Source organism: Canis lupus, chromosome 18 (assembly GCF_003254725.2).
Source record: "Canis lupus dingo isolate Sandy chromosome 18, ASM325472v2, whole genome shotgun sequence".
In the NCBI taxonomy this organism is placed as follows: domain Eukaryota; kingdom Metazoa; phylum Chordata; class Mammalia; order Carnivora; family Canidae; genus Canis; species Canis lupus.
Genome location: NC_064260.1, coordinates 39,516,102 through 39,526,793, shown reverse-complemented (window position 1 = coordinate 39,526,793; position 10,692 = coordinate 39,516,102). Strand labels below are relative to the sequence as shown.

The 10,692-nt window shown below is 34.8% G+C and overlaps 1 protein-coding gene and 1 pseudogene across 1 annotated transcript; both read left to right on the top strand.

The window, feature by feature from the left end:
* The first annotated feature begins 3,486 nt into the window (after positions 1-3,486).
* On the top strand, positions 3,487-4,446 carry LOC112663676 (olfactory receptor 1044). The gene has a single exon (XM_025452750.1). The coding sequence runs from the start codon at positions 3,487-3,489 to the stop codon at positions 4,444-4,446; it is 960 nt and encodes a 319-aa protein (XP_025308535.1).
* A 4,321-nt stretch (positions 4,447-8,767) lies between these two features.
* On the top strand, positions 8,768-9,670 carry LOC112663677 (olfactory receptor 5AL1-like; annotated as a pseudogene).
* Positions 9,671-10,692: the final 1,022 nt, after the last annotated feature.

Sequence of the window (10,692 nt, the reverse complement as noted above, 5' to 3'; positions counted from 1 at the left end):
TTCTGAAATAAAGGTAAAGACTCTTCTAATTTTATTTCAGTTATGTACATGTACCATTATATAAAATGTATTTCTTATTAATTTGAAATTTAAAAAGATGAGATCTCCAAAATAATGTCTATTAGAACATTTGGAAAAATTAAGCACTTAATGGACTAACTTATATCAAAAATGCCTTTTCCTTTTTTGTGAAAGCTACTCATTTTACCCATAATAAGAGGTGAGCACATTAAAATCAAGTTATCAATATCTCTTTAATATATTTGATATAAGTAAATAGCATAAAATTATAAGAAAGGGAAATAAATATTGAAATATTATTAGGAAAACTCACATTTGATACCCACTACCAAGCATTGAGAAAGGACTATTTTAGAAAGTGAATGAAGTCTCAATCTATTAAGAAAAGATATTGAAAAATGAATGGATAAAGAAGATGTGGTCTATGTATACAATGGAATATTACTCAGCCATTAAAAACGATGAATACACACCATTTGCTTCGACGTGGATGGAACTGGAGGGTATTATGCTGAGTGAAATAAGTCAATCGGAGAAGAACAAACATTATATGGTCTCATTCATTTGGGGAATATAAATAATAGTGAAAGGGAATAGAGGGGAAGGGAGAAGAATGGGTAGGAAATATCAGAAAGGGAGACAGAACATGAAGACTCCTAACTCTGGGAAACTAACTAGGGGTGGTGGAAGGGGAGGAGGGCGGGGGGTGGGGGTGAATGGGTGACGGGCACTGGGGGGGGGGCACTTGATGGGATGAGCACTGGGTGTTATGCTATATGTTGGAAAATTGAACTCCAATAAAAAAAATTATAAAAAAAAAGAAGAAAAGATATATAGATGGGCAGCCCCGGTTGGTGCAGCAGTTTAGCACCGCCTGCAGCCTGGGGTGTGATCCTGGAGACCCGGGATCCAGTCCCACATCGGGCTCCCTGCATGGAGCCTGCTTCTCCCTCTGCCTATGTCTCTGCCTCTCTAAATAAATAAATAAATAAATAAATAAATAAATATATATATATATATTTTTTTTTTAAAGAAAAGATAAATAGAAAAAATAGAAAAGATATATCAAAACAAGACAGTTGCCAGAAATGGGAGATAATATGCAAATAAGTTATATATAAAATGTTTCTGGAGCACAAAAAGGAAAACTTGTGGGTCACACAGCATGGAAATTAGAAATCAGAGAAGTCTTTACAGGAGAAGTGGGATTTGGATAGACCTTGAAGGATAAATGGGAATTTTCCTTCCAGCTCTCCATCCAGCATTCACCTAGTAGATACGAGCATGTATGGAAAGGACATATGGAAGTAAGGAAGACTATAAGGGGATGTTGTTAACTGAAAACTGAAACCCAATCATTCTGATTAGATTACATGTGCTTCCTGTAACAGAGAGAAGACATATGAGTGGAATTTGAATATAATATAACATGGGTTACATGGTAACAGATCATATATAATATGCCTTCAAAGATATTTGCATAGATATGTATACCCTCCTTTCAAGATAAGATGAAATGCATACTGAAGTTCTTATAGCTGCCAAACAGTGAAGCCTTCCTCAGCATCTTGGAATTAGAAAACATTTCTTTTTTTTTAGAAAACATTTCTAATCAAATAGTTGCTTAATTACTTCAGAATGGAATTTAAGTATTTGTAGGATCACTAGTTAAACTTTTAAAAGCTTTAATGATCTACTCATTCCAAGTAATGGTAGTTGGCAGCTATGATCAATATCATCAAAGAGATTATCTTCATCCCCATATCAAGTGGTAACATTCACACACACAATTTTAAAATGTACTTTTGATTTCCGTATTTAGCTTTATGAGGAATATTTACCTTCTCTTGATGTATTCTTTCATCTGTTTCCTGACATAGCAAAATATATTAATTAAGCTATATATCTCGCTTTTGTTAATTATTCTTTGCTAAGACTATATTTGAGGATCTAAAATTTTAAGACACTCTTTTCCATCTTTAATTTGAAAGACATATTGCATGTAAAATTTTATGGCTGTCTCCATCTAACAGTTAACGATTTTCTGTTTTTCTTGTTCAATAACCTCTAAGTTTGAAGACCTGAAGGTAGTGCACCCTGACCCACAAGCACTGTCTACCCTGTTGCCAATGAATTTTCAAAGTGATTACACTGCTTCTCTGTACATCTACCTTTTATGTATCAGAGGAAGAATTTTTAACATAATATTTTCTATTTTAAAATCTATTTGTGGGGCCTCTGGGTGGCTCAGCGGTTGAGTGTCTGCCTTTGGCTCAGGTGGTGATCCCGGGACCTGGGATCAAGTCCCATATTGGGCTCCCTGCAAGGAGCCTATTTCTTCCACCGCCTATGTCTCTGCCCCTCTCTTTCTGTGCCTCTCATGAATAAATAAATAAATCTTTAAAAATAAAATAAAATAATAAAATAAAATCCATTTGTATCGGCCCTGGCCTGGGGATAAATACTTTCCTTTTAATATTCACAGTCCTTTTACACATAAAATAGCATCATTTATAGATTAGAAACAGAGGAACAAACTGAATTTTTGCCATCCTAAAGTTTATGTGATTAGAGAGTGAAAAAGCCAAATTCTATTTTTTTGAAAGATCTATTTATCTGAGAGAGGCTAGGGGGTGGATAGAAGGAGAGAGAATCCTGAAGTTGACTCCCCCACTGAGCACAGAGCCCCATGCTGGCTAGATTGCAAGACCCCGCAATCATGACCTGTGCAGAAATCAAGAGTCAGCCACTTCACCAACTGAATCACCCAGGCACCCTAACAAAGCCAAATTCTAATACAGGTCCTCCAATTTTAAGAGTTTCTTCTATTATTCTTCTTGACTTAAATCTCAACAAAATACCATCTTTCAATAGTTATCTGTCATTAGAAGAGCAACTATTCATTATAAAAATGCTAAATGAGCTAGAAGCTCCAGGGCATCTTCTTTCTTTCTCAGAGATGTAATAAATTGGATGAGCCCCAATGGAAATTTTACACTTACTCCTTCAGAAGATTACCCACGTTTTGAATTTCATCGAACAAGCCAAGAAAGTTTGAACGCTTTGAAAAGGGACACAATTGCTAGTACACTGCATTGCCATGATTGAAACTTTAGTCTCATATTTTTGTAACATTGTGATGTAATGATTTATAAGAAGTATTTATTTTTCAGATAGATTTGGTCTTTGTTCACAGTTCTGAAAAGGCTTCAGAGAGATGAAGGTTGAATAGGTGTCTTGTTATATTAAAGGCATAATTTTTGGACTCCATCCTAGAGTGGGGGCCTGGGCTTTGAACCAGCCAATGACCAATGACTTAAACCAGTCAGGACTATGTAATGAAGTCTCCATAAAGGAGACTGGGTTCTGAGAGTTTGGGTGGGGGAGGAGAGGGAGCTATACATTACATTTGATTTAATTAAGCTAGACCTAATTCTCCTCTCTTCATCCAGATACACCAAAGACATGGCCCAGAGAAATTGCACCCAAGTGACAGAATTTATTCTCATGGGCCTCACAGATCGTCAGGAGTTGAAGATGCCCCTCTTTGTGGCTTTCTTATCTATCTACCTCTTCACAGTAGTAGGTAACCTGGGTTTGATCCTAGTCATTAGAACAGACTCAAGACTCAACACACCAATGTACTTCTTTCTTAGCAACCTAGCTTTTGTTGATTTCTGTTATGCTTCTGTCATTACACCCAAAATGCTTGGCAATTTCTTGTACAAACAAAATGTTATCTCCTTCAATGCATGTGCTGCTCAATTAGGCTGTTTCCTGGCCTTCATGACTGCTGAGTGCTTGCTACTGGCATCCATGGCCTATGACCGATACGTGGCCATTTGTAACCCTCTCCTCTACATGGTTGTAATGTCCCCAGGAATCTGCATTCAGCTTGTAGCTGTTCCCTACAGCTATAGCTTCCTGGTTGCACTATTTCATACCATCCTCACTTTTCGCCTCTCCTATTGTCATTCCAATATCATCAATCATTTCTATTGTGATGACATGCCTCTCCTTAGGCTAACCTGTTCAGACACTCACTCCAAACAGCTGTGGATCTTTGCCTGTGCTGGGATCATGTTCATTTCTTCCCTTTTGATTGTCTTCGTCTCCTATACATACATTATTTCTGCCATCCTGAGGATGCGCTCAGCCGAGGGCAGGCGCAAGGCTTTCTCCACATGTGGCTCTCACATGCTGGCAGTCACCATCTTCTATGGGACCCTCATCTTTATGTACTTACAGCCGAGCTCAAACCATTCCCTAGACACAGACAAAATGGCCTCAGTCTTCTACACAGTGATCATTCCCATGTTGAACCCTCTTATCTACAGCCTCAGGAATAAGGAGGTGAAAGATGCCTTGAAGAAAGTTATCATCAGTAGAAACCAGGCTTTTATGTTCATGAAATTAAAGAAGTGACTTGAATAAATATAAACAGACTTTTCTTTACAGTCTGGTTTTTCCTCTTAAAAAACTATCAGATGCCTATTTTTAATATGTGATTTCTGTTATATTTGTTCACTGCATACAATTTATCTTTGATCCATAGGAAATTATTGAGTTTCCCAATTCTCAAATAAAAAAAATTGCATAAAAAGCCATTAATTTGGTACATAACTAGTTATAGGCAGAACATGGACAAAAGTTCAGACTCTGCCTCTCCAAATTTCCAGTTCAGAATTCTCTAGCTATATTAACAATATGCCGTCTGAAAAGCAAAGATGCATAGTGTAAATACTCTTTTCCTGATATGCTAATTTCTTGGGAAAATATGACAATATAAAACTGTTCCATATTGTAATTTAACAAACCACCTTTATTAAAAAGAATAGTGCTACATCCTAACTTTACTCTGTGACTGACTTAACACAACTTTCTACTGACCTGGAAGTCTGGCTTGGTCCCAAAAGGCTAAGTAAACTGCTTTTTGTAAGCCTATGAGATCTCATATAGTTTTTCCAATTAACTAAAATAAAAAAAAAAAAATAATAAAGTAATTTAGGGTTAGTATCCCAAGGGGATCATCCATTCCAAATTAACTCAAAACAATGGAAACATCATAGAACATTTTGCCAGTAGTAAGGATCATAAGTTATACTAGGCAAAACTTGGGTAAGTCAATCCTTATTAATCAAGGTATAGCTTAAACACAACGAACCCATTGCACAATGTAGCTTATGTATAGGCTTTCACTAGTTTCTCAATTAAATGAGGACAATGATACTCATTTTGGAGCCTTCTTCAAGATGAAACAACATGAGAAGGGTCATAGGAAATGATGGATACCCATATATCAGGTTCCTTCCTTCAATTAGCCTAAAGACCTGAGTTCTAATCCCAGATGTTCTGATGAACTTGAGGAGCAACTTATAAATAAAGATTACTATACACAATTGATAATTCTGTTACAAACAAATATACATACATGTATATTTATAGATTTTATGATCCCTATATGAAGATATTATATGAAATATAATATAATGATATATAATATAGGTATATATAGATATGTAGATACGTATGCATATGTTTCAAATAAATGCAAAGATCTTCTTACAATTTTAAATTACATGGAAAATGGTTTTGAATTTGCAACTCATGCATATTATTAAATTTGTTTTTCAATCTAGGGGTCCCATAAATGCTTAATGACCAAAGACTAAGATGCTATTAATAGCCAGAGAGAGAAGATCATATTTAAACTTGCTTCAGGTCAGGGTTCTCTTTATCTTACTGTACGTTTTGATAGATCATAGAGACTCAGGGCTGGCTACTCTGATTTATGATTCTCAAAAGTATCTTTCCATTAAACACATTTACCTACTATTTGAACATTTCAGGCCTGTTTTCTGACAAAACTCCTTCAGCAGATCATGAGTCTGGAAGCTATATACCAAAAGCTTATTATCAACGTCCTTGAATTCACCATTTCCTGTTTGGGCAGGCTGGTGCATTCACTGTCCCACAGCTGTACCATTAAAAAGCATGGATTCCTTGGAGTCTAAAAGCCTGAGTATAAAATCTGGGTCCAACTTTGACTGAATCAAAGATCCTAGACAATTTATTCCACTTACAAATTATTCCTCAGTTTCTTCAGCAGTAAGAAGGTAAAAACAATATCATCTGATGAATCTATGGTCATAGGATTTAAAATGGCAATGGATTAAAAAACACATTTCAGAGTAAAAGACTTTTTAAATTGACAATTTGTGGGATGCCTGTGTGACTCAGCAATTGTCTGCCTGCAGCTCAGGGTGTAATCCTGGAATCCCCGGATGGAGTCCCACATCTGGCTCCCTGCATGTAGCCTGCTTTTCCCTCTGCCTATGTCTCTGTGTGTCTTTCATGAATAAATAAATAAAATCTTTAAATAAATAAATTGACATTTTTAGATATCTTACTCTTAATTTTAAATGCTGAACATTTAGGAAATTACTCAAAGTAAGATTTAAGAACTTCAGATTAGAACTGAAGATTTGCTACATAATTTTAATATAAGAGAAAAAAGTTGTCATGATTTTTGCTTCAGACTTGGTGATTTTTAAAATTGGTTTTGTCCTCTTTGAGAATCGTTTTTAATTTGTTAACAAATTAGTCCACTTTTGTCACATATCACAATGAACTATTGCCCCCCAAAAATGTGGAATCATGAAGTCATTTTTAGTGGTAAATGATTAGGAACACTTCAAACACCATATGGGCACCAGATAAGCACAAAATATAGGAATAACCAATATGAAAAATTAATTTGTCAGTATTCATAGATGTGGATGCATGGTAACATGAAAATGTACATGTGAAATTGCAATGGAGGTTTTGAAGCTGAGTAGAATGCAAAAGTATAAAGGATGATTTCAATGAGTAGGAAGGGAGGAAGGGCCATAATAGCACCTCATAGGTGTAACTTATAGGTCATAATATGATGTCCATATACAGAAATCATTTAACAATATATAATCTGTTTAGCATGCTGCTCTTTTCAATATGATATACTGGGAAGATTTTAGAATATTAATAACTGTAAACATATTTAAGCTTTTGATCAGCTACTTAATATTGTACTGAGATGTACAATAGCTGAATAACTATCAGAATATTTTTAGACAACGTTCATTTTTTTGGTAAGTAAAAATGAAACCACTCATATACTTGCCTACTTTTTTGCCTCGCATTAAAATCATTGTATCAATAGCAGGACTAACTTAAACAATTTTGATGCTTACTATTACATCGGCTTCCAGGAAGATGAAGACACATCTCACCTCCGTTGGATGTGTAAGGTTATATTTGTTTTCCTACACCTTTACCAATTGTGGGCATTATCATTCTTTTAATTTGATCAATCTAATGAACAACTTATTGTTAGCTGATCCTTTCTATTTTATAAAATGAACTTTTTCTCTTTGAAATTAATCAGTATATTGGGGAGAGATATTTATAATTATAAATACAAATATATTGTGAAGAGAGACTTATCATTGATTTTAAGTTTTCTCTAGCATATGGTATAATGTAATATTTCATATTATTTTGCTTATAATACTAAGCTACTTTGTGTAACTACTATCAGTGCTTCTCCTAATAGCTTGAAAAAGGTATAGTCTGTGTTTATTCCCAACTCCATGTTCATGGCTTCAAGTTTGTAGCTTGAAATCAGTGGTGGTGGGAATATTTACACCATAGAAATCAGAAAATCAATAGATGCTATAAATAAGCATTTTCTTTGAAAGCGGTTAATAAAGTTCACAGTATATTAACTGTGTCTGTTCTGTCACAGATTCTCACTTTATTTTACATTCTGTAGTTTATAATATAGTTTACTATTTGTAAACATAAATAAATCTCCATTATACTATAAGAAATGTCTAGGCTGTTCTTGCAAGTTTATTTAGTATAGATTTACCCAGCATGCATTATATATCTGAATAAACTTATACATTTTTCTTCTTTCCTAAATACCATTCCACTAAGAAATAATATGAAACTATAAGTTCATGCAGCTTTAACATAAACAACAGGAACATATAGGGTCAACATTTTGCTAAGTTAAATATTAAATTAAACCCTACGTTTTAAATTTATTATCTTAAATGGAATCCTAAAAATTTTATTTTCACATTTCTTTGAAGTTACATTTTTACCATAACATCATTTTCATTATATTGACTTGTGACAGAAGAGTTTTCCACAATTGTAACAAATCTAATATTTTTCCACTGAATGTATTGGTGCAGATATAATATCATATACTTTATAAATAATATTTAACCCTTCCTTTATTGCATTGACTAGCCCACTAAGAGTAATATTTAGTGAGACTCATGGTTGTTTTAATTCTCAGTTGAGTTGAAATGTTCAGTATTTAATCTTAATATATTACTCTGAAATGTGCTCCCATTTCTTTTATCACTGAAATATTTTTCTGCTAATACGTAATACTAGGTTTTTTCATTGTATATAGGAGATTCCACATTTTAATTCAAGACATTCTGTCTTCTTCATCAATCCACCAGACCACTGAGCATGTTGGAATTTCTTCCTGGAGCAATTCCCTTAAAACAAAAGCAGGCAGTATTGAAACCTGAGAATGGCTCATAGGACCAGTGAGGATTATCTTTTCAATAAGGTCACCATAAAATAAGTGTGAGTTAAATTCTTAATCCAAGAAGTAGAAGATTATCCAGCATAGCATAGATATTCTAGAGAAAACAATATGAAATGCTTCTACATATCTTCCATGGCTGAAGGCAATAATTCAGAAATAACTGAGTTCAACCTCTTGGGACTCACACAACATAGCTTCAAACCCTTCCTTTCAGGGTCTATTGATCTACTTAATTAGCGTCACAGGTAATCTTGGGTTAATTATGCTAATTCATATCAATTCTCAGCCAATACCCACCTATGTATTTTTTCCTCAGCATCCTACTTTTTTTCCTGGATTTTTGCTAGACCTCTTCTATTTCCCCTAACACCCTGGTGAACCGTCTCCAAGAAATTAAGAGATATCCTTACCTGCTTGTGCCACTCACTTGTGTTACTTTATCATGTTTGTGGTTTATGAAGTGTATTTGCTCTCCATCATGGCATATGATAGGTATGTCGCCATTTGCAACCCTTCACCACTATCATTAACAGAAGGGTCTGTATTCAAATGGTGGTTAGTTCATATTTGTATGGCTTTTCTGTGGGTTTCCTACAGGCAGTCCTTACATTCCACTTATCTTTCTGTAATTCAAATATAATAAATCACTTCTACTGTGATGATGTTCCCCTGGTTGGTCCGGGGTGCTGTAAAACCCATTACAAAGATACCAAAGAACTAGTATTGTTCACACTTACTGTTTAAATACCCTTTGTTCTCTTATTATTATCTCCATCTCTTACATATTCATTCTATTTGCCATTCTGAAGATTAATTCATCTGATGGTAGGCAAAAAGCATTTTCTACTTGTGCCTCCCCTCTGACTTCCTTCACTATATTTTATAGCACAATCATCTTCATGTATATGCAGCCAAAAACAAGCCATTCTCTAGATACTGACAAGACAGCTTCTGTTTTCTAATATTGTAGTAATCCCCATGCTAAATCCTTTAATGTACAGCCTGAGGAACCAGGAAGTAAAAAATGTTTTGAAAAGAATTATGGAAGGGGTGCCTCGGTGGTTCAGTCAGCTAAGCATCTGCCTTTGGCTCTGGTTGTAATCCTAGGGTCCTGGGATGGAGCTCCACATCAGGCTTCCTGCTCAGAGGGGAGCCTGCCTCTCCCTCTTCTTTTGTCTGTGCCTCCCCCTGCTTGTACTCTCTCTCTGTCAAATAAATAATTAAAATCTTTTTAAAAAGGATTATAGAAAAGGTATCTTCTACTATAAAATAGATGATCTATGGTCTAACTGAATATCCTCAGAGTTGGCATGCAAAAGCCATAGTCTGATTTCTGGCCACCTCATTGTCAGATGCAGGTAGATTCTACTGTGCTGGCATCATCAATACTATGTACTCCTGGAACTGATTTTCCCAACAGTTCATCAAGCTACTATAAGTGCATGCTGGTGATCTATAAAGAAGGAAGCCATTGATGAAATAAAATTCAAGAATGTTTTCAATAAGACCTGTTGCTAGAAGACACAATTCTCATTAATGTAAAAAATGAGCTGACAAATTTCCTCAATTTGTTTACACTTGATCTTAACCAAAAGGCTGAGAAATGATCCTTTCATTTTTAACGCTCATTCTGTAAACATTTTTTAATAACATAATTGGAGAAATGAGTCAGACATTCTGTTAAATGCTGAAATATTCCAAAAGTTCATTTTGATCCCCAAATCCTATTTACGTGATCTAAATTCTGGACATCTCATTTATTTTTAAATGACAATTAACTCATCGATATCCGTCCTTTATTGATTGATTCAACCACAAATTATTAAAAGTATCATTTCACCAACAATTTATAAGCTTTTTCTTTTAGAAGCTTAGATCTCAAAAAATCCAGATTTGTATGCAAAGGGAAAGGGGAAATACCATCTAGCTGACAGTCTCCTTCAACTTAAATATAAAACATTGAGAGATATCAATTCTCATGAGGATTTCAAAACACAAAAATTTGTCTAGGTGAGGGGAAATAGATACTGTAATGTACTGCTGATAGAAAAATCATG

Coding starts and splice junctions, on each gene's coding strand:
- LOC112663676 (XM_025452750.1), top strand. CDS start 3,487: ATGGCCCAGAGAAATTGCACCCAAGTGACAGAATTTATTCTCATGGGC.